Raw genomic sequence first — 25,849 nt, 5'->3', positions numbered from 1 at the left:
AAGGTGACATTGCTTCAGAGTAGTTCTGATACAGGTAGACCTGGCCAGATGGCCTGGCCAGGCTCCAGAGTGAGGGAAGTCTCAGGAAAGGGCCAAGGCAGTGGGGGTGAAACCGTGGTGTAGCTCCCTCCCCATCTGCTGGCAGATTTCCCTATCCCCAGGCAGTGATGTGGCAGGAGGAGGCCCTTCATGGAGTCTGCACGAGGCTAGAGAGTGATGAACTCTGTTGCTCTCGCCTGGGAAAAGGATAGGACTGGCTAGAGAAGCTGAACCCTTCTGAAGTGCACGGAAGTTTGTGCCAGGATATTTAAAGGGAGGGAAGACAGAAACATGGGCCCTTGTCTCTTTCTCTAGGATCCAGTGCACAGACGTGTAGGCCAGAGCACTTGTGGACCGGTAAGCCCTGGAAGCCATGGCCAGGGAGCAGACCCATGCCCCGAGCACGGGAAGCAGCAGTGACAACTGGAGGTGTTAGCTATGTGCACAGGCTCCAGGAAGAAGCCTGAGGCCCAACAGTGATAGGGAAAGAAGCTGAGCTGCTTGGATGATTGTGCAGCGCCACCTGCCGGGTTCCCAAAGGACAATATTTTTAAATGGGAGAGGGACTCCAAGAAGCAACCTTGTACTCATCTGACAGAGGATGGTGAGGTTTTCCTCTGGGTGTTCTGGAGGGGATGGGCTCTGAGGCAGAAGCCTGCCATTCTTCCAAATTATGCAGTTTTTGAAGAAAAGATCCCTTTCCCTTTTCACCAAACTTGTCTCCAATATTTGCCTATGGGTGGCGGTCAACAGAACCCCAATTTCTGTTCAATAACAGTTTCACTACTCTGCTCAATATATTCAGTTAGCCAAAAGTCCATTTAGTTTTTTCCATAAAACAAGACATATTTTTCAATTTCACCAATAACTTTATTGATTTGGATATTTTCAGTATGTCAGTTATCTCCTACACATTGATTGTTCTCAATTAACATCTCCATTTGATCTCTATTAACTTCAACTGGTCTATCTAATCATGGAGCATCACCCACCAAGAAACCTGCAGCACAAGTCTTCGCAAACCACTTTTGACCTGTTCAATCAGTCACAGCACCTTCTCCATAAAACACACAAATATTTGTATTTCAGCTGCATTTTTACCTTTCTTGAAATAATAAGCCCTGGCTGGTATAGCTCAGTGGATTGAGCATGGGCCTGCAAACCAAAAGATCACAGTTCAGTTCCCCATCAGGGCACATGCCTGGGTTGCAGGCCAGTTCCCAGCAGGGGCTGCACCAGAAGCAACCATACATTGATTAAAAAAAAGAAAAAGAAATAATAATATGCCAAAAATATTGCTTATACTTTCTTCCATCTTCAATATAAAAATGGCTACACAAAAATTCACCAATTTGGTAAGTTTTCTTATAAAATGCACACTGATATAACAGCCGTCACAATTCAATCTAATAAAATTGTTTCAAATGAAGTTAAAGACAACTAAGCACTACAAAAGCCATCTTACAGAAAAAAAACAAATGAACATTTTGGCCAACCTAATATAAGACTTCTTCACCATTTTTTTCTTAAAAAGTTTAAAAAATTGTACTACCAGGACATCATTAAAAAAAAGAATCTTCTGCTTTCCAGACTCATAAATTTTCAAGAATTATAGTTCCCAGGCAAAATGCTAATTAGAGCTCACTGTTATTGATTTAAAAGTTTATATAATGCTTACCTGAAAACTCGCCCGTAATTCCCATGTACTTTATATACACCATAGAGTCGATCTGCTACTCTCTGGAATAAATATTTTAAAAGAATTGCTATTATATGGTCAAAGATATATACATTAAAAAAATTAAAAAACAATGCATGCTTAGTACAATATATTTGGAAAGTATGAAAAAGAAAGAAAATACTTCAATCTCCCTAAGTCTTATCACTTTTGATAAAGGACATTTAAAGGCAACAATTAAAATATATACAGAAAGAAGTATGAAAGTGGTTACATAAATATGATGACAGTGAGGCAGAACAGTGAGAAGCTAAGAAAATTTGTCAGCAAGTGGAATGGGGAAACTGAGACAGACAGCTGAACAAACTGGTTGAGCATTTTACAGCCAGCTACAGAAGGTCACAAGGATGGAAAGTCCTGGGCGCCTAGCAAGGGGTAAAACTGGCACTGGACCTCTATTGCAGGGTGGCCCTTCTCCCGGTATATTGCTGGTCATGCAGCTGAGAATCCCTGACCTTTCCTCCATAGACATAACATCTAGTCCTCACTTGTACTTCAGCTTCAGGTCCATAAAAGCAGCAAAACTGGGGGAGGGGGAGGGGAGTGAGCTAGGACCAGCTGCAATGATTAATGACCCCCTTGCCCTGGTACTGACCAATTAATAGAGACCACAACCCTGAAAGGGTACAGCTGGGAAACTGATGAATATTCTATTGAAATCATCCCCTAAACTCCCAGTCTTTTTATGAACCCTCAAAAAAAAAACTCTTTGGGAGCAGGCCTGCACCTTTCTTATAAGGAACTGTTTCTCATGGCGTGGAGAATGTAGAATGTAGCCTAGCCCCTGATTTAGAAAACCAAAGGGGAGCAAGGTCCTGCACACAGGACCTGTGCCCACGGATAGGTTCTCCCATGGGGAATCAGGTCTGCATTGTACCCAGGCTACTATGAGGCTTGCTTTTGCTAAAACTCCCTCACCCTGAATTGAGGCAAAAGGTTGCCTCAATTACTGCATATCTCTAAACTGACTTTTAAAAATATGTGCTAAACTTCCCAAGTATGGAGTGTAACCAGTTCAACCACTTTTCCCCTTGATCTGCAACATCCTTAAGTAATGAATAACATTCTTTCCTTTGTTATCTGTAAAAGGTAATCACCTACAGCAAACCTGTGCATAGAAAATGAGGACCAGCCTCAATGTAATGTACCCAGAAAAGCAATAAAAGCCTGTCCAGGCAGGGGATGGGTCCCTCTCTCTCACTTAAGAGAGCAGTCATGCCATCCCTTTTTCTCCACAGGACTTCTTTAGTTCGCGTGAATTTGTTTGTCGCAGCCAGAACACATGGACCCTGTGGGCCGGAGTCTGCTTCGCTTTCCTTTCTCTCTTCCTCCCCAACAGATGTGCATCTCCTAAACTCTAGGGGACCCCATGAGACCTGTAACCAGGGGAGCAAAGGGCAAAGGCAGCTTACCCTGGGCAAACCCCCTGAACCTGTCTCCGAAGCCCCCTTTTGTTTGACTTCTCAATGATCCAAAGCAGCCCCACCTAGTCTCATTTCTTTCCTATAACATCTCTACAGAGCCAAAGCAGTCCTGCTAGACTCTCCAGTTGCTTCTTCTATCCTACACCCTTTCACACTCCTAAAACCACCTGGACTCGTGTAGTGAAATATTTCTTGCACAATGTCAAGAACCTACACATTACAGGCCTGCCCAAGGCAGATTCAATCCCAATCCCCTTTCCAGTAACAATGCTATTTTCTTCCATGTGATATTTTTATTCAGCAGGTTAACTGATTCTACTTTAAACAGCTGCATAAAATTCCACTTGGTGTATAGACTATGTAAGCATTCCTTGTTGGATATTTAATTATCCTTAATTTTTTTCAGTATTGTAAATAATCTTGTAATAAGTTTCTGACAATAAGGCTTTTCCATATTTCACATTATTTCCCTATGGTAAAGTCCCCAAAGTGGAATACAAGGGAAAGACTACAGACATTTTCAATTCTATTGATAGTTCTACACATAAATGCTCAACACATGCAACATACTTCTATGCTACTGTCCAGGTAATTCCTTCTAACCAACAAAAACATTAGATTTTAACTAACAGAATTATAACTCAGATAACTGGGTTGAAATATGTACTGCCTAGCCATTCACACATATTATACAAAAGACAAAATGTAACACCACATGTAATTTGCTTTACTTTCCCCCCATTTTATGGACAGAAACTGGAAGACCAAAAGTTAACCCCAGTCCTGGCCGGGTACCTAAATTGGTTGCCATGTCATTCTAATATGCCAAGGTTATGGGTTCAGTCCCCAGTCAGGGCACATATAAGAATCAACCAATGAATGAATAAACAAGTGGGACAACAAATCAATGTTTCTCTCTCTCTCAAATCAATTTTTAAAAGTCAATCCCACATAAAACCCTAAAAAAATTGTATAGTTTCTAAATGTAAACCCTAAGGATAAATTAGGGCCCTAATTCCTTACTCATAAAGGAGTAATTTGAGGAATTAGGCATTAACCATAAACGAATCTTAACCCTTTCAATACTTCAGCTTAAAATGAAAACCATCACTGCAATAGTTGGAGCAGGCCTAAGAGGATCATAAAATGTTTTCCATCTCACCTTGGCCTGCTCTGAAGGAACACACATCCATTAGACAAGGGGGCAGTACTCTACAGGTTTGCAGCTTGTTTTCTGTAGCCTTTTTGGAACACAGTTGTGCTCATTCATGTTAGCATTGTCTATGACTGCTTTCATAGCACAGCCGAATAGATTTGATAGGGATCATAGGACCCAAAATGCTGAAAATATTTACTATCTGGCCTTCAGAAAAAGTTTGCCAACTTCTGTACTAGACTCACCTTTCAGGACAAAACTCATAGAAATGATTCTGCCTGAAACTTTCCGGGGTTGTCCCCAGGTTCACTAAACTAACTTTTATGGCATATTATTTCCCCATAATTTTTTCAGAATCCTATGGAGTGCCCAAGGTTTTTTTTTTTTTTTAAGTGCTTTCTTCAAGTAAGTTGGAAAACATTGAGCTAATAAAGTTTAACGGTTTCCTCTCTGCAGGACATTTTAGATCATTAACACTATATGAATCATGACTGTTCAAGAGAGAGAAACAGTTTGCAGTAGGGAACATCTTACAGGACCGGCACTCCAAAGAATACAAAATAGAATATTCCATTCAAGACTACTAACTGTTATAGATCCTTTTACTTTTAAAGATGAAACCTCCTCCTGAGAGTTGAGCATTTTATTATCCACCTAAAATATTAACCATGAAGGAGAGGGAGAGAACTTGTTAGATAGCCACATAAGAAAAAAACTAGCCCTGGCTAGAGGACTTCCGGTCAAGATGGCAGCGTAGGCAGACATGACTGGCTTCTTTGCATAACCATGTCAAAACTACAACTAAAATATAGAATAACCATCACTCTGGAACATCAGAAATTGAGCTGAATAGAAGTCTGACAATTACAAAATTGAGTTGAATAGAAGTCTGACAACAACAAAATGAAAGAAACCACATCCATCCAGACTGGTAGAAGGGACGCAGATGCAAAATGGGCTGGTCCCATACCCACGTGGGTGGATAAAAATTCAGGAGGACTATCTCCAGGGCATGGAGTCCCAGACCCATTCCAGTCCCCCAGCCCAGTATTCCAGAGCCAGGAAGATAAGTCCCCACAACTTCTGGCTGCAAAAACCAGTGGGACTGAGTTGGTGGAAGAAACTTCTGGAGCCCCAAGCAGTTCCTCTTAAATAACCCACACATGGACTCACATACACAGACTTATTCTCTCTGAGCTCCAGCACTGGGGTAGCAGCTTTAAGGCCCAAGTGGTATACAGGGAGGAACTGAAGCATCTGGCATAAAGGCGGGCAGAGGCCAGTGTCCCTGTGCTAAACCCTCCCCACACAGAGCCAGTAAACTGGTGATATATCTAGGACTCCATCAACCTAGCTAACACTGTTTGACCCACCTTGGAGATTGCCAGAGACTCTGTCCCACCCGACTTATGGGCTGGCTCAAGCTGCTTTTCCACAAGAATGGCTGGCTTGGAACCCAAATCCTTTCAAACAAGTAACAACTGGCTTCAGTGAGCCCTAGTGGCAGCTAGATTAGATTCACAGATTGGCTTCGCCTGGAAATCTCCAAACTGGAAACAAATAGCAGCCATCTCAGATTGCTTTATAGCTAAAGCAGGGTGCCCCGGACAAAACACAGGTGGGGGATGACCTTGGCCTACACCACTGGGGAAACCCCGGAGTCAATGTACCCCATTGGACAGCTACAGGCCACATCAGAGCACCACCACCTGGAGGCACAGCTGTACCTCCAGGGATAGCAGAGGTAGGTGGTCAGTGGTCACAGCCAATCCTTACAGTTGACTGGCCTGGGTAAATCCCTCCCATTGATCTGTAAACAGCAACCTAGGCTCAACTACAAGAGGAAGGTGAACTCAGCCAACATGAAGGGTACACCTTGAATACCCAGCTTGGGTGATAGGGAAGGCTATGCCACTGAAATCTACAGGACACCTACTACATTAGGCCACACTACCAAGACATGGAGTCAAAGCAGCGCTACCTAATACATAGAAACAAATATAGGGAGGCTGCCAAAACCAGGAAACAAAGAAACATGGTCCGAATGAAAGACTATATCAAAACTCCCCAAAAAAGAGGTAAATGCAATGGAGATAAGCAATCTGTCAGATGCAGAGTTCAAAACACTGGTTATTAAGATGCTCAAGGAAGTTAGGAGCTCAGCTGCATAAAAAAGACACAGTCAGAAACAACAGATACAGTAACTGAAATAAAGAGTAATTTACAGGGAAACAACAGTACAGCAGATGAAGCTGAGAATCAAATCAATGATTTGGAACACAAGAAAGCAAAAAACAACCAATTAGAACAACAAGAAAAAACAATCCCCCCAAAATGAAGATTGTTTAAACAGCCTGAGACAACTTCAAGAGGTCCAACATTCACATCATAGGGATGCCAGAAGAAGGGAAAGAGCAAGAAATTGGAAATCTATCTGAAAAAATAGTGAAAGAAAAAAACCTCCCTAATTTGGTGAAGGAAATAGACAATCAAGTCCAGAAAGTACACAGAATCCCAATTATGATGGATGCAAAGAGGCCCACTTCAAGACACATCATTATTAAAAGGCCAAAGGTTAAAGATAAAGAGAGACTCTTAAAAGCAGAAAGGAAAAAGAAGGTAGTTATCACATGGTTCCCAGGTGGGAGGGGGGAGGGGAAGATGAGGGGATTAAGAAGTACAAATAGGGAGTTCCAGAATAGCCATGGGGATATAAAGTACAGTTTGGGAAATGGAGTGGCCAAAGAACTTACATACGTGACGCATGGGCATGAACAATGGTGGGGGAATTGCCTGAGGGAGTAGGGAGTGCTGGGTGGAGGGGGGCAAATGGGTAAAAATCAGGACAACTGTAATAGCATAATCAATAAAATATAATTAAAAAACCAAATGAAACAAAAACTACCCCTGGCTAGTATGGCTCAGGTGGCTGGAGCATTGTGTCATGGAATGAAGGGTCATGGGTTAGATTCCCAGTCAGGACACATACCCAGCTTGTATGTTCAATACCCAGTTGGGGCATGTGCGAGAAGGCAGCCAATGGTTGTTTTTCTCTTACACTGATGTCTCCCTCTGACCCCTGTCTCCTGTCTCCCTTCCTTTCTCTCTAAAAGCAATGAAAAAATGTGCTAGGAAGAAGATAAAAAAATTAAAGAAAAACCTAGCAGCAATGTAAATACAAAATACAAATCCAAAATAACTATTTAAGAAAAAGTTGGTCGATCCAAGTAGTTCAGTTTCTTTCTTTAAAGTATATCACTCCTGGCAGCTAGTATGAAAGGAGTTTCTACCATAGTAATTAGAAGTCTGGAAAATATTTTGATCCATAAGAGTATGATGAAAGGAGGCCAGAGTTTTCATCTCGAGCTTCCTCTGCAGGTGTAGCATCTCTAGGATCAACAACAGCAGTACTAAGCAGGAAGCTACATGCTGTTCCCAAAGGGATAGCAATACCTTTTTGAATAAAGCCCCTGCTAGAGAGGTAAGGGTGCATATTTGATTGGGGTTGCTGTTTCCAGCTCTACAAAAGCTCCTTCCTCCCCTGTGAAATTTTCTATGCCCATTACCAATGCTAAATATTGTGAAGAACAAAATCCTGAGTGACTTTAAAATACTCCTGTTAGTCCTCTGATAACAGAAATATTGAAACCTATTGGAAAGTCAGCTGTATTCCAGACAGTTTAGCCCCAAGAACAACTAAATAGAGAAACTTGTCCGCAGTCTCAATCTAAGAAGGCAAACTTACAACACCAGAAGGAGCAAGTGTCAAGCCTTTCCTGGAACACTTTAGAGAACATTGTCAAGAACACAGCTTGTAGAACACCCAACAGTACCTCTATTAACACTCCAAATACAAAGCCCATTTAGGAGAGATTATTAAAGCAAAACACATCTTCCGCTACTACCCATGTAGCACAACGGGTCAAGCAGGAACATGAAAAAGAACTCACATGTCTCTGTGGCTGATTTGACAAAGGCAATGTATAGAGTGCAGGAAAAGCTGAAAACTCAAGAAGCAAACTAAAAACCGGACAGGAAATTCACTGTAAGAACACTGTCCCCAAAAACATCATGTTGTTGCCCTGGCTTGTGAGTTTGATCCCCAGTTGGGGGAGTGTGCAAGAGCCAACTAATTAATGTTTCTCTCTCACATCGATGTTTTTCTCATTCTCTTTCTCCCTCCCTTCCCCTCTTTCTTGAACCAATAACAGAAAAATAAATTAAATCATGGTATTTCAAACATCCCATCACTTCCAGTAACAAAAAAGGAAAAGGTGACAGAAAATCAGACACCAGCAAAATCTCCCTGTCCAGAACCTACAGGTTTCACAGAATGGAAAATGACGAAGTCTAGATCTTGAAAGTAGCATTGTTTTGGAATGTCCGGCCAAGATGGAGGCGTAGGTAGACACACTATGCCTCCTCGCACAACCAAAAGAACAACAACAAATTTAAAAACAAAAAGCAACCAGAACTGACAGAAAATTGAACTGTATAGAAGTCTGACAATCAAGGAGTTAAAGAAGAAACATTCATCCAGACTGGTAGGAGGGGTGGAGACAGGTAGCTGGGCAGAGAGGACTTGCAGCAAGGCATGGGCTGGGGATAGAATAGTCCCACATTCACATGCAGATAAACGGGGAGGAACAACTGGGGAATGAGACAGACTGCACAAACCAGGATTCCAGTGCAGGGAAATAAAGCCTCAAAACCTCTGACTGAAAAAAGCTGCAAGGGTTGAGAAAGCAAGAGAAACTTCCAGCCACGCAGGAGAGTTCACTGGAGAGCCCCACAGGGTCCTAGAACATACACAAGCCCACCCACCTGGGAATCAGCACCAGAAGGGCCAATTTGATTATGGGAAGTGGGGGAAGTGCCTGAAAACTGGCAGAGAGTGAAGCAAGTGGCATTGTTTCCTCTCAGATCCCTGGGTTGCTCTTCCCTGGTGAACACCTAAGGCTCCACCCCTTCCAATATAACAGGCACACTGGGACAAAAAAAAAAAAATGACCTAAATGAAAGAACAAATCAAAGCTCCAGAAAAAATACAACTAAGCAACAAAGAGATAGCCAACCTATCAGCTGCATAGTTCAAAACACTGGCAATAAGGATGTTCACAGAACTGCTTGAATATGGGTGCAAATTAGGAGAAAAAGTAAAGGCTATGAAAAGTGAAATAAAGGAAAATGTACAGGGAACCAACAGTGACAGGAAGGAAACCAGGACTCAAATCAACGATTTGGAACAGAAAGAAGAAATAAACATTCACCTGGAACAGAATGAAGAAACAAGAACTCAAAAAAATGAGGAAAGGCTTAGGAACCTCTTGGGGAATTTTAAACATTCCAAAATCTTAATCATAGGGATGCCAGAAGAAGAAGAGGAACAGCAAGAAATTAAAAGCTTATTTGAAAAAATAATAAAGAAGAACTTCCTCAATCTGGCAAAGGAAATAGACTTCCAGGAAGTCCAGGAAGCCCAGAGAGTCCTAAAGAAGGTGGACCCAAGGAAGCACACACCAAGGCACATCATAATTACATTAACCAAGATTAAAGATAAAGAGAGAATCTTCAAAGCAGCAAAAAAAAAAAAAAGGAGACAGTCACCTACAAAGGAGTTCCCACTAGACTATCAGCTGATTTCTCAAAAGAAACCTTACAGGCAAGAAGGGGCTGGAAAGAAGTATTCCAAGTCATGAAATCCAAAGACCTACACCCAAGATTGCTCTATCCAGCAAAGCTTTCATTTAGAATGGAAGGGCAGATAAAGTGCTTCTCAGATAAGATCAAATTCAAGGAGTTCATGGTCACCAAGCCCTTATTATATGAAATGTTAAAGGGACTTATCTAAGAAAAAGATGATCAAAACTATGAACGGTAAAATGACAACAAACTCACAGTTATTAACAACCACACCTAAAACAAAAACAAAAACAAACTACATACGCATAGAACAGGAACAGAATCACAGAAATGGAGATCACATGGAGGGTTATCAACAGGGGAGTGGGAGGGGAGAGGAAGAGAGGGGGAAAGGTACAGAAACTAAGCAGCATAAATGGTAAGTAGAAAAATAGACAGGGGGAGGGTAAGAATAGTATAGAAAATGTAGAAGCCAAAGAACTTATATGTATGACCCATGAACATGAACTAAAGAGGGGAAAATGTGGGTGGGAGGGGGTGTGCTGGGTGGAGGGGAACAAAGAGGAAAATGGGATAAGTATAATAGCATAATCAATGAAATATATTTTAAAAATAATAAATAAAAATTAAAGGGTATGTGCCAATATTCACTATATATTACGCAGAGTCTATTGTATGTATTAAAGCTCCAACTGATTTCTGTCATAAATGATTGGAAAAAAATTCACTATACTTGATATTTCTAAATCTTGATTTAAAAGTCTCTTTTACCTAGAAATCCAATTATTCAGTTATTTATGATTTTTTTTTAAGTAAGAAACTTTAAGTTGTATTCTTGGAACTGTGGGTCTCAAAGTAGAGAGTTCTTCCAGGGGTTAGAGGTCAGCCTAGCCTCAGTCATTTTTTCTTCAGGTTGTGGTCCTTTTATTGCAAATATGTTGTACTAGAGTTCTGAAAAAATTTCTAAGGGACTCACAGAAACATTTTTAGTAATGGAGATAGGGACTTTTTCAAACAGTTTGAGGCTTTGAACAGGAGATGAGGACTTAGGGGATACTGTGTGAGATTTGGAGTTAAATGTTTTATTTAGAAGAACACAATAGTTTATATTTGCTCAGTTACCATAGATGCTGTGTGGGGCATATTTTCATAGAATATAGACTTTTAAAAGTAATTATTTTTGCTATACAGCTTAAGACTCCTCAGATATACTTAGCATGTCAGTTTCTTTCCATTCCTGTAGCAAGAACAACCATAAATTGAAGACTCTTTATACAAAAAAGTAAACTTCACAAGCTACTCTGAATTAATACTTTGCTTGACAAAGTTCTTAAACTTTTTACTTTTTATGTTGTCCATATTAAGACAGTGTCTAGGTATCTGTTATGAAATCATTTGAAAAACTATCAAGTAATGTATTTCTTTAAAAATATAATACTTAGGTTCTCTTGGAAGACGGCAATGGAGTAGGACAAAGGATTTTGCTTCCCCCCACACGCCAGAGAAAAACCAGGCTGATCTACAAAGGAGCATAGGGGACAGCCAACAGGGACCCAGCATATAGTAAGGTAGGATTCCAGAAATTGGAGCAGACTCTGAATGACCAGAAGGTGAGGAGAGACGGCTGCAGGTCAATAAGGTCCCAGGGAACGGCGCAGAGGCCACGGGCCCTCTGCCGGGCAGCACCAGGGCCAGGCGGCGCCAGAGAGCTGAGGGCTGCTCAGTGCAAAAAAAAATGAAACTTGATCACCAATTTACACCATACACCAAAATAAATTCAAGGTGGATAAAAGACTTAAATATAAGCCATGACACGATTCAAGTCCTAGAGGAGAACACTGGCAAGAAAATCTCAGATATTTCACGCAGCAACTTTTTTACTAATATGTCCCCCAGAGCAAAGGACATAAAGGAAAGAATAAACAAATGGGATCTCATCAAAATTAAAACCTTTTTTACGCCTTGGCTGGTGTAGCTCATTGGATTGAGCGCAGGCCTGCGAACCAGACAATCGCGGTTCGATTCCCAGTCAGGGCACATGCCTGGGTTGCAGGCCCGTTCCCTGCAGGCCAGTTCCCAGCAGGGGACACACGAAAGGCAACCATACATTGATGTTTCTCTCCCTCTCTCTTTCCCCCCTTCCCCTCTAAAGATAAATAAATAAAATCTTAAAAGAAAAAAATTAAAACCTTTTGCATGGCTAAAGAAAACAGCATTAAAATATAAAGAGATCCAACTGTATGGGAAAACATATTTGCCAATGATACCTCAGACAAGGGTTTGATCTCCAAAATATACAAAGAACTTATATGACTCCACTCTAAGAAGACAAGCAACCCAATTAAAAAGTGGGCAAAGGACTTGAACAGACATTTCTCTGTTCAAGGGGGACATACAGAATATCCAGGGAAACATGAAAAGATATTCAATATCACTAGCTATCAGAGAGATGCAAATTAAAACCACAATGAGATACCACTTTACACCGGTCAGAATGGCCATCATAAACAAAGCAACAAACAAGTGTTGGAGAGGTTGTGGGGAAAAGGGGACCCTAATCCATTGTTGGTGGGATTGCAGACTGGTACAACCACTGGGGAAAACAGTATGGAATTTTCTAAAAAATTTAAAAATGGACCTGCCTTTTGATTCAGCAATTCCACTGATAGGATTATATCCTAAGAACCCTGAAACATCAATCCAAAAGAACCGATGTACCCCAATGTTCATAGCAGCACAATTTACAATAGCCAAGAGCTGGAAGCAACCTAGGTGCCCATCAGTAAATGAATGGATCAAAAAATTATGGTACATAAACACAATGGAATTCTATGCAGCAGAAAGAAAGAAGGAGCTCCTACCCTTTGCAACAGCATGGATGGAACCGGAAAGTATTATGCTGAGTGAAATAAGCCAGGTGTTGAAGACAAATACCATATGATCTCACCTTTAACAGGAAGCTAAACAATGAAACAAACAAGCAAGCAAAATAAAAACAAAGACACTGAAATAGAGAACAGGGGGATGGTGACCAGAGGGGAGAGGGGAGGGAATTTCAGGGGAAAAAGGGGATGGATTTACAGGAACCAGTATAAAGGACACATGGACAACAACTAAGGGGGGTGGAAATGGGAGGGAGGTGGGGAACACTGTGAGGGGTGGGCTGGGATGGGAGTAAAAAACAGAAAACTATACTTGAACAATAATTAAATAAATTTTAAAAAATAATACTTAATATTGTAAAGCATAGTCTCAAGTTTTCATGTGCACTTTGCATGTCTTCCCTAAATTGTTAGTTATTGATGATCTCATTTATAAACCCTAAATTCTGTCACCTGTCATTTTATCTTTTATCCATTTAAATGTGTTTTTTCTTTATTTCTAAAAGATTTATTTATTTTTATACAGAGAGGCAGAGAGGGAGAGAAACATTAATGGTGGTTGCCTCTCATGCACCCCATATTGGGGACCTGGCTCGCAACCCAGGCATGTGCCCTGACTGGGAATCAGAACAGCAACCCTTTGGTTTGTAGGCGGGCACTCAATCCACTGAGCCACACCATCCAGGGCTCTTATGTGTATTATGAAAATGTATTTTATGATCTCTTAACTAAATAAATACTTGCAAATGAATAAAAAGGGCAAGAGTTTTTATCTTCCAAAAAGGTGAGCAACTCCATGAGGAACTAGTTTACTCTTGAACTAGGCAACAAGTAGACATTCCACAATTATTACCCAGCAGTGTTTCTGGTATGAACTATTCATGGAAACAAGCTGTTTTAGTCACTAAAACACGGAGTGACTTGTACCTAGATCATCAGAGCAGTGAGAAAGAAGAGAAAGCAAAGAAAAAGTATAAACTTAGACCAAAAACTATCATTTCTGAAGAAAAGGAAAGACAAAAATGGCAGAGAAATAAAAAATAAATTACTAAAACCTGAAACCAGATTAATTCAATGGGTGGCAGTAATCAAGAATACTGGTGCCAGGAAAAGGGGGCTATATCCAATGATCGAGTCTAGACTGCTTTTCAATTTCTTTTTTTGCCAAGTCGCTCTTTTGAAAATTGATCATCTGACAATTGACATAGAAGAGCTGACACCTAGCTGATTCTGTGACAACAGAAGAAATATGACAAACTCATCCTACCCAGTTCTGAATCATCTGTACTTATGATAAGAATGTCTTCCTGCCCTGACTGATGTGGCTCAGTGGATTGAGTGTGGGCATATAATCCAAAAGGTTGCCAATTCAATTCCCCATCAGGGCACATTCCTGGGTTGGGGATCAGGTCCCTATTTGGGGGTGTGTGAGAGGCAACTAATTGATGTATTTCTCCCATATCGATGTTTCTCTCCCATTCTCCCTCCCTTCCCAGATCTCTAAAAATAAATAAATAAAATCTTTTAAAAATAATAAAGTCTTCTCTATACTCATTGAAACTGCAGGGAATTAGATATTAAAAAGAACAAAGTTTTATGGCACTCTATTAAATTATCTTATTTTGAAAATCTGGAAACACACCGCTTTTCTTTTCTTTTCTTTTGAATTATTTCCTAAGAAGCCAAACATTGTAAGACTCATGATACCACCAAAATTGTTCCCAAAGGAACAGTAGGTAATACTTTATGCTGCCATCATCACTATTTCACACTAGATATCACCACTTTTATAAGTGACTACAAATTAAATGTTATAATTTATATTTTTAGAGCACTAGCAAAGTTAAACACCGCCCCCACCCATTTTAAATTTGACTTCCCCTAGAAAGGCACTATATATGGTAGGAATAAGGGATTTGGAGTCAGACAAATGTAGACGTGAATTCCAGCTCCTTCTTGCTTTAGAGTTTGACTTTGGAGACTATATTAAACCACTCCAAGCCTTACTATTATATCTTCCTCTGTGAAATGTGAAAACGATCTTCAACATATGACTGTGAGGATTAAATAAGATGACATTTGTAAGGTGCTTGGCAATAAGCAAGCTGATCAGTGAAAATCAGTTCTCTTCTCCCTCAATCTGCTTGAATTCATGTTCTTTGTCAACAGAGCATTTGTATAGTTGGTCAAAAGCATGGGTTCTGGAGTCAGACAGAAAAAGGTTTGAATTCTGGCTCCACACATCTCCTTGCCACTGTGATATTAGGCAAACTACTCAACTCCACGTCTCTGTTTCCTAATCTACAATGTGGGGATAATAAACAGTACCTACCTTCAAAGAGCTACTGTGGAAATTAGGTAAGAATAATACACAGTAGTATGTAACTGTTAGATATCAATATTATTTTCTTTTTAGTTTTCAAAACAAATGATCTCATCTGAGTCTCAAAACTCTATGAATAAATAAGGCACATATTCATATAATAAATATTTATTCAGCACTTCTATATGCCAGGCAGATATTCCTATTTGCCAGCAATGAAAAAGCACTGTGAAAAGTTACTAGCTTTGCTAGAAGGACCTGGTAAATAACAAACCCAGCCTCTCCCAATCTAAAACCGTCTGTTCTTTCTGGTTGTTCTATTTTGATGTCTTAAAGATTTAATTCTTTAACCCACCTATAACTTATTTTTTGCCTTTTCTAGTTTCAAAAGAAATCTCTGACAGAAAAGACAGTCAATTGATTCTATTTTCACATGTTAACAATTCATTACCTGTCTTAGTGTCTATGGCTTTTTCATGACGTTCTGAATGTTACAAAAAGGCCCTCCCTGTGGTGCTTTCTGCACTACTTACAGAATTCTGTCAATGTTGGGCTTTAACCTTCTATTTTTACTTTTCTGTTACTGTCCATGACTAAATAGCCTTTCTCTCAATTTTAGAGCAATTAGAATTTTAGCTAATCATAAAGCATTCTGTATTTTTCATTGGCATTTCTCTCATTTACACATCTAATTTCAATGTGACTCCTAGATGAAGTGCTACCTTTCCTTTGAAGAGTTCAAGCTACCTTTCATATCAATAAAGTTTCTGAAGCCTAATTCATTAAGTTGAGGATAAATAGCCACACCCAGAATTCTCTCACTTGTGCATTACAAACTCTTTGATGACGAGGTTATTTTCTTTAGAGGTTCTTGTCATATACACAGTAGTTACCAGTTATATTAGTAGTTTATAACTAAATTTGAAACCAATGTATCTTACTGCTTTTTCAGATCTTTTTAAACAAACTTACTGTTAACATATACTTTGTACATTCATTTATTCATCCATTCATTTACTATGCAGTGAGTGCCTACTGTGCATCAGGAGTTGCCGTAGAGAATTAGCAGAGAGAACAAAGCTCCTGCTCTTGTGGAGCTCACATACAATAGCAGGGAGACTGTTAACAAATGAGTACAGAATACAGTGTTGGACAGTGCTGCTACAAAGGCAACAGCATTGACAGAAAATGATGGGGAAATGATAGAAAACTGCATTTTATTTTATATAAAAAGCCCAGGAAAGATCTCTCTGAGGAGGCATTTGAGCCAAAACTGAGTAACGAGAGAGAACAGGCCACAGGAGGATCTTTTAGGGTGGGAATAACAGTACAAGCATGGGAAAGAGCAAACAAAAGTCCTAGGGCAGAAACAAGTTTGGCATGGTTGAGAATAATTAAAAGGATTAACAGTGAGTGTAGAAAGAATATAAAGAAATACAAAAAAAAAGTTGTGTGGGACACTCTTCAAAATTTTCCTTTAACATCATAGTTAAATTTTGTTATAATCTTTAAAGGTTATTAATCACATTTAAGAGGGAGAGAAACATCAATGCATGGTTGCCTCTTGTGCACCCCCTACCACTGGGGACACGCCCCAACCGGGAATCAAATCAGTGACCCCCAGGTTCACAGGCTGGCGGCGCTCAATCCACTGAGCCACACCAGCCAGGGCATTTAATCACATTTTTAAATATACTTTAAAATACTAGCAGAAAACCAAATATAATCACTTTCATATGTTGCCTTGTGACAATTTTCTTAGCTGTTTTACTAAAGGAATCGTCCATATTTTAAAACTACATGATGTGCATCACAGCCTCACAATGACAAGCATTTCTCCCTCCTTTAGGTCTCCCTTACATTCACCATGCTTCATGAATTTTCTGAGTATTTAACTGTTAAATTTTGTTCAGTTCACCACTCATCTCTGAGATTTCTGATAACTCTAATTCTGGCTGTTTTTTCTGCTTTGTCTCCTAGTTTCTTCTGGGTATGAAAGAACCTGTCAATACTTAGGGTTAGTCACGTGACTGCTTAATAGCGTACCTTTGCCTACCCAAGACTCCCAGAACTGTTTGTCTTCCTGCTAAATGAAGCTTTCTACAGTGTTCCCCTTCCCTCTGATTAAAGGCCTTTAAAGAGGATACAGCTTTCATAATCAGCCAGACCTCTAATTTAAGTAAATTCTCCAAGTTTTCTGGCACAGAAGACAAAGCAGTATAAATTGTTCTTCCGTTCTGGATTTTCTGTCTCTACATCCACTTTCCACAAGAACTGCTGCCTCATCTGTATGGGAAATCTGAAGACAGCTAAAGTCTAAAATTTTTACCTCATTAATCCATAGTCCTTTCCAATACTTAGATCTTGACTCTAGCCTAATAATCCACACAGCTACCATTTGTCCAAAGGTACTCTGAATGGTTAAAGGGGACACTGGGCCAATATGGGACTCTTCAATGTTTTTACACTTACTGTGGAAATCTTCAAACACACAAAAAGTAGAGAATAGGAGGATATTTTTCCATTTCCCAACACTTGCCAACAATTGTTATATGGCCAATACAGTTTCATCTAAAATTGTCCCTACCCTCCACCCTTCACCACTAGATTCTTTTATTAAAATAAACCCAAGATAATATATTTCATTTCAGGAAGACTACAATCAGCATAAGATGTGATCCTAGACCTGGTAACTCAGCATCTTTCAGAGCCTTTAAGGCAAGTTCTGAGTCTCCTCTAGGTTACCTCCAAGAAGCAGAGCGGATGACGTAATTTTCCAGGTACAGTGATTTACCCCAAACTATTTTCTCCCTGTCTTTTACAGCTCAATTATATGCTGCGTATAATGATTATTCCTTGATTTCTTGTTCCTTTTGTCATGGCAGACCATTACCTCGAATAAGTTTATTTAGCAGAACTGAACAGCACAGACACTAGATGGCCTAGATAGTGATTTTCAACCTTTTCATCTCACGGCACACAGAAATTACTAAAATTCTGCCCCACACCAAAAAAGTTATTTTTGGCTGATCTAACAAAAATAGGAATAATTTTGATTTATTCACACCAAATGGCTATTGTTCTGTTGGCTATTGTCTTTTTTTGGACAATTGAAAGAAAAGAGGTCAGTGCCCCTGACTAAACAGGCATTGCATGTTTTAAAAATTCCTGGGGGACACCAGTAGAAAACTGCTGGCCTAACATATATAAACTATTTCACAAACCTTAAAAACAAACCTTGAAAAAAACAGGTATTATTATATGCTACACATAAAATCCCATTTATTAAATTATATTTCCAACACTGAAACACATCTTTTGACAAGATGTCACAACAACCATACACAAATAATAGACTAAAATTCTTCAAGTGTTTATGCCAGAAAACATTTTACATTTTTTAAAAATGCAGTTTGGGTGATAAACACACCAAACCTGAATGTAAACATCAGTTATACATTACAAATAACATCCATTACTTAAAACTATAATGATTAAATGAGCAGCACTTCCTTACAGGCATATGTCAAAAACCTCTTGGGGACCACTTACTGCTCTGACTCGAAGAAGATGCGAGATGACTGACTGTAGTTCATCACTGTAGTGCTTTAGTTCAGTGAACCTCCTGAAACAGGAAACGAGTAACATAATTTTTCTCATGAAAACACACCAAAATCCAAAAGATAAAATAGTACAGCTAACCCCTGAACAATACAGGTTTGAGCTGTGCAGGTCTACTTATTTGTGGATTTGTTTTCAATAAACAGTGTAAACAAACATATTTTCTCTTCCTTCTGACTTTCTTAGTATTTTCTTCTCTCTAGCTTACTTCCTTGTAAGAATACAGTATATAATACACAGAACATACAAAATACGTGTTAATCAACTGTTTATGTTGTCAGTGATGCTCTCAGTCAACTGTAGGCTATTTGCAGTTAAGTTCTGGGGGAGTCAAAGTTACATGCAGATTTTCATCTGTGCAGGGGATGGCAGTTGGTACCCCAACTCCTGCATTGTTCAAGGGTCAACTGTAGTTCCTGAGAATAAGCAAAATTATTCTATTTAACCATATGCTGGCTTTGAATATTTATACAATACAAATTTTTAAAATTCTAAAATAAGACAACTATACTTTCTTACGATATTTTTAAAGCCAAGAAGAGATGTCATACTTCATAATTTGTAGTGAGACTAACATAGAGATAGCTATTTCTTGGTATAAAAATTACTGGAAAACAAAAAAACTGGAAATAATTTATGAGGCTAAAAAAATTTCATGGTACAGACATAAATTCATGGTCTCTAAACCTCAATCTTAATGCTGTTCAGTAATCTGTTTTCCAAATCTAATAATTATCATTCTTCATTAAGACTGAAACTTCTAACACTACCATCTGTCACTCTCTTCAAAGATTAAACAGAAGACATCAGACAGAAACTACCTCCACCTCTACCTCCTACCAGCAAACTTAGAAACTTTCCAATATTACATAATTTCTTCCTTCCCTCTAGGCTCCTTCTTCCCATCCAATACTTTAGATTCTACCCCTGCTAAACCCCATATTCCTCTTTTCTACCTTCCTCTCTCTACAAGATCCTTCTAATTAGAACATCAATTAATTTAGGGTCTATCCTAGATTAAAACACATATGCACAGTTTCTGACAATACACCCAAATGCTAACACCTTCTCAAATACCTACTCCTTTCACAGCCATGCTTTTACAAGGTATTATCTCTCTAGCAACGACCACTTCTTTCCTCCCCATTCACTGTTAAGCCCACTATAATCTAGTCTCGCCTCCAGCACTATCGTGGAGAAACATTCCCAACAAAGTCACCTACTACTACTTGCATGTTGCTAAAACCAACTGATGTACTTTAGTCCTCATCTTACTCGATACTTCCAGCAATGCAACAGCTGACCTCACCCTCCTCAAAATTTGTTCCCTTGACATCAGTGTTATCTTCTCACTATTTTCCTTTTACTCTCTGGTTACACCTGAAGTCTCCCTGGTAGTACTCACTTCCCTCACCCATCTCTTACACTCCAACTTTAGTATGCCAAGAATGCTTGAAGTATTTATTGCCCTGGCCAGGTGGCTCAGGTGGTTGGAGCATCATCCCACACACCAAAAGGCTGCGGGTTCACCCCCGGGTCCGGGCACTGGCCAGAAGCAACCAATCAATGTTTCTCTCTCACACTGATGTTTCTCTCTCTCTAAAATCAGTGAAACATATCCTCGGATAAGAATTTTTAAAAAAGCCCTGGCCCAGTGATTGCAGGGCATATACCTAGTTTGCAGGTTTGATCCCTGGTTGAGGCTCATACGAGAGGCAACCAATGAATGTTTCTCTTACGTCAGTGTCTGTCTGTCTGTCTCCCCACTTCCTCTCTCTCCAAATTAATAAACATATCCCCAAGTGAAAGTCAAAGAAAAATGAATGCCTTAAGTGTTCATTAAAAGACACTGCTGAGGGCCTCTCAGTAAGAAAAAGTTGTGAATAACCACAACTGTATACAGAGGCCCCACTGGGACTCTGGAATCTAAATTTATAAAAGTTCGCCCACAAGATTCAGATGCTGTAATCTACAGATTACACTTTGGAAAACACCTTTTTAATGTTGGCTTATTTGGGGTTCGGTTCTGGGTCCTCAGCCAGCTTATAATCAATCTTTCAATCTAGATATACTATGGGACTTATCAATCACAAAGTTTCACAATGATGACCTACATGATGCTGAGGTCAAATATCTACCTCTAGCCCGACTCACTCTCTCAAATGCCAGATCTCTAAAGCCAACTGACTAGCAGGCATCTGTACTTGCTCATATCCAAAGCTCATCTTATCCTCTCCGACTTCCCCAAACCTCTCCCCTCTATCGTCCCCAGCACTTTAAAGATGGAAAGAAACCTGGGTGCCATCCTTATTTCCTTTCCCTGCTTTCATCCCATACATTCCACTAATCACTTGGTCTACATTCTAAATATTGCCACATACAAGTAGAAGGCCCAAGGTCCTCCTCTTCATGGTTCTTAACAGTCTAGTTTTAAGAAAGATAAATCTGCATGAAGCAAGTATCAGTTTGGTAATCCTTCTGAAATAATCTTCCTGGTTTTCTAGATTTTAAGAAAGGATAGAATAAAAGTGTTTTAGTGGTATAAACTATTTTAGTAATGGCATGAATAATAATTAATCTATTGGGCCAGCTAGATGTAGAACAGAGATTCTATATACTAAGATTGAACAATAACTGATGTAGATAATTCTCTAATCTAGAACTTAAGTCAAATTCTATTACTAATTACACAGTAATCATACACTTTAACAAGAACTTAGAAGTAAAAACTGCCTTGGTTATAGTATTCATATCACATTTAAAATTTTATACAGTCACACACCACTTAATGACAGGGACATGTTCTGCGAAATGTGTCATTAGGCAATTTTGTCACTGTGCAATTATAAAAGGTACTTACACAAACCTTAATGGTACAGCCCAATGATTCTCAACCTTTTTCATCTCATTGCACACATAAACTCATCAGTAAAATTCTGCAGTACACCAAAAAATATATTTTTGCCAATCTAACAAAAAATAGGTATAAGTTTGATGTGTTCACATAAGACAGCTACTGTTGTTCTGGCTGCTGTCATTTTTTTTTTTTACTTGACAATCTAGGGGAAAAGAGGTCAGTGCCCCTGACTAAAACAGTCAGGTGATGCAAGTTTTAAAAATTCTTGCAGTGCACCAGTGTGTCACGGCACAATGGTTGAAATATCGCTTGTGTAGCCTATTGCTCTTAACTACTATGCTGTACAGCATGTTACTATACCAAACAAGATTAAATCAAGCACGAGAGATGATGATGTAATCAAGAGATGCAGTGAGCGTGAGGTGTATGAGGCTCTTATCAGTGTAACATGGCATATGGTTGTACAGCAAACTTTTTTTATATGTAGAAAGAGTACACTGTAAAATAACAATAAGTAGAATGGTAATACATGAACCAGTAACACAGTTGTTTATTACCATTATCAAGCTTTATGTACATGCATAATTATGTATGCTGTACTTTTACACAGGGGGCAGACCAGTGGGTTTATTTACACCAGCATCACCACAAACAGGTGAGTGAAGACATTTGAGACAGCTAAAACATCACTAGGCAATAGGAATTTTTCAGGTTCATTTGCTGTTAACCAAAATGCTGTTAAGTGGCATGTGACTGTAACTAATACAGATATTAAATAAAATTTAGATATAGAGAAAACCTAGTTAGGTCAGAAGAGTGAAGACAAATATTCAATTGACAAAATATTAATATGAAAATATTCATTTAAAAAGTCAACATATTCCTCTAGTGAATGTACATCCACCAATGTCATAAGCTTTGCTTATAAGATTTTTCCAAAGCTTTTTTCAGAGGATGACATAATTTTAGTTCTTACTCTAAAGAATGTCTCTTATATACCATGATGTCATTTTTAACCCTTAAAAAGACTCAGTGGAACCTTAAATGCATATTACAAAGTGAAAGAAGCCAACCTGAAAAGGCTACATACTATATAATATGACATTCTGGAAAAGGTAAAACTATGTAATCAGTAAAAAGCTCAGTGGCTGCCAGAGCTAGGGAATGGCAGGGATAAATAGGCAGGGCGAAGAGGACTTTAGGGCAGTGAAAATACTTTGTACGATACTATAATAATGTATACACTTGTCAAAACCCATACAATACATACAACACCAAGAGAGAACCCTAACTAACGTAAACTATGGTCTTTGGGGTAACAATGATGTGTCAATGTAAGTTTATCAATGGCATCAATGTACCATGCTGGTGGGGATGTTGACAGACCAGAAGGAGCTATGGATATGTAGGGTGGAATTCATATGTAGGGGCGGTGGGCATATGGGAGCTTTGTATTTTCTGCCCGATATTGCTGTGAACCTAAAACTGCTCTAGGTCCTGGCTGATATGGCTCAACTGGTTTAAGCATCATCCCATAAACTGAAAGGTCACAAATTACATTCCCAGTCAGGGCACATACTGAGGTTATGGGTGTAAGAGACAACTGATCCATGTTTCTCTCTCACATCAATGTTTCTCTTCCTCTCTTTCTCCCTCCTTCCCTTCCCCTCTCTCTATAATCAGTAAGTATGTCCTCGAGTGAGGACAAAAAGAAAAAATAACTATTCTAAGAAATCAAGTTGATTAAAAAAACCCTCAATAGTTACCATTACAATTTCCTAATTAACAGAACTTTAAAATACTTACATTTTAATTCAAAATTCATCTTAAAAACCAAAGGCATTATGCTAATTTATTATGGTTTACAAAGTCAGGGATAACAGGCCACCAGACAATGCAAACTTGGCCTTTGTCTGCTAGAATTTATACTACAGAGAAATTAATGCTGAAGGCCTAACTAGAGAAATTCTAACAGACCTTTCATAAACGGGTCACCAAAAATAACAAAGCCTCTTCTGCCTCAGCAAATTTCTAACCGAAAAACTCAGCTGAAGCAAACACCAGGTGAAAGTCCATAAATCAAAGAGCCTGATTTATCCACCAAATTCAAAGAATTAGTAAAACCAAAATCTTAAGAAATACCTAGCTTGTATTCTAAGAAAACTATTTCTGAATACACTAGCTTCTTTTACTATAGAGATGCTCCCACGAACACCAAACTGATATTAATGAAGTCAAGTAACTGTCGTATAAATACACCTCTATGAAATTATTATACTGGTATGCATTATCTATCCAGTTTTCTTGGTATGCAAAGGTGAAAATTTATTATTAAAATATACATTAATAGACAATCTTCTTAGTTTAACTTTTGTATATATTTCACAAGCAAAGTCATGAGAAAAACTATCTTATACGAAATTAAAATAGCTTTTCTCACTTTTCTGATACCTTCAACATTTTAAAAAATTCACCTAGGAAAAAACAGTGTTTTAATTTTCTAAAACTTCAGACAGTTTCAACCTTAAACCCAACAGAGTTACCAAACTTCAAAATCAGTTTTAGACTATAAAAGGATTTCACTGTATGTGAATTACTATTTAAAATATTTAGCAAATGAAGTGCATACATTCAGAAATGAAAAATTAAATAGATTGATAGGCACCATTCAAAACAACATTGTAACTGTTATTAAAACAAAACCTTACTTGTCTGGGTTTTTCACTCTGAATGTTGCATTAAGCGCTTTTAACCTGGAGTCTGCCTGGAAAAAATAATTTATTCACTTAATATAATTACATTTCAGGGTATAAATCCAAACAGTTTTATTTTCCCTTTAAAATTAAGATGCTCAAGTACAGTTTTCTTCATATCATTTGTGTCAAACACATTCAACATACCTAAAAAAACAGCTTAAACACAACAAAAATGATGTTATAATCATAAACTGAATACATAGCATTCAATGATATCAAAGTAAAACAACGGTAAACACCAATACACTAACAGGCACATGGCTCTGCATTATAACTCAGAATAGATCATATGAGAAAAGTAGTTTACTTTTGTTCTAAATCAAGAAAAGCAAAATTTAGTATATATAAACTAAATAAAACTACTGCTGTAAATGTTGTGCATTACTGAGCATAGTTCTCAGGTGGAATCCAAACCAAATAGACACTGGTTTTCCTCATTTTCATGATCAGTATTTTAGAAAGAAAAGAAATATGGAAATGCCTGTACTAATGTAAAAGAAGCCAGATGACATGAAATTACTTACTAGCCGGCAGAAAATGTTACAAGACAACACAACTTTTAAACTACCCTTCTTTATTTCCAGATAACTGTTCTCAAAAGAGAGACAGAGGGATCAACACTAAATAATAATTTCATTGTATGAATGTATACTTAATAAATCCAAAATCCTATCCTAAATTCTCACTTAAAAAATTACTTTTCTGACCAAGCGCAGAAATTATAGGGTTCAATAAAAAGTAGCTCAATCAGGAATCAATTTTATAATGTGGTTTGGTTTTTAAAATCCCAACCAGCTTAAAATTTTTACATTAGTCCAACTTACAACCCATAATTACAAATACTCCCAAAATACTAAAACAAAACAAAAACACTAGGGCCACCAAGATTACTTGGGTAAGAAAAAATTTTAAACATAACAAATATGCTATTCCACAAACTCAGACTTCCTGAACTTCACAGACCAAAAGAATTCCAAAGAGTTATCAAGAATTCCAAAGAGTTATCAAGGAAATTCAATGTCACTGACTTCAGAGGATTCTATTATTTCTAAAATCAGTATTTCACCAATTCATGCTCTTTCTTACATCTCAAGGGCATACCAGGTAAATAATAAAGCATGGGAAAGTCCTTACAGATAAAAAAAAAAGCACTTACAAATTTAAGGCATATATTATTCCCTTATGTACTTTAATTAAAATCACAAAATAACAAAGTGTTAATGATTGCATAGTCACATACAAATGTGATTTTTAAAATGAGGATGAAATTACATAAAAACCATCAGTAAAGAAGAAAATTTTCATTTGTACGTTTTCTTAGATCTCATACTTCTTAACACAACCAATTCAGTTTTTACTTTTTACCAACTTACAAGTCATATAAAATGTAAACTATCACCAGCCTACTAA

General features: G+C 38.4%; 1 protein-coding gene across 1 annotated transcript in view; it reads right to left on the bottom strand.

Annotated features, from left to right (window-relative positions):
- Positions 1-25,849, bottom strand: part of SNX4 (sorting nexin 4) — a 78,457-nt gene that overhangs the window by 29,201 nt on the left and 23,407 nt on the right. The window contains exons 6-8 of the mRNA XM_037132012.2: positions 24,392-24,447; positions 18,758-18,830; positions 1,718-1,779 (exon numbers count right to left, since the gene is read on the bottom strand). Of these exons, the coding sequence (XP_036987907.2) occupies positions 1,718-1,779; positions 18,758-18,830; positions 24,392-24,447 (191 nt within the window). The remainder of the gene's footprint in view (positions 1-1,717; positions 1,780-18,757; positions 18,831-24,391; positions 24,448-25,849) is intronic.

This window comes from Artibeus jamaicensis, unplaced genomic scaffold, assembly GCF_021234435.1.
Source record: "Artibeus jamaicensis isolate MK-2021 breed Jamaican fruit bat unplaced genomic scaffold, CSHL_Jam_final contig_793, whole genome shotgun sequence".
NCBI lineage: Eukaryota > Metazoa > Chordata > Mammalia > Chiroptera > Phyllostomidae > Artibeus > Artibeus jamaicensis.
The sequence above is the reverse complement of the archived record's forward strand: the minus strand, read 5'-3'. Positions and strand labels throughout refer to the sequence as shown.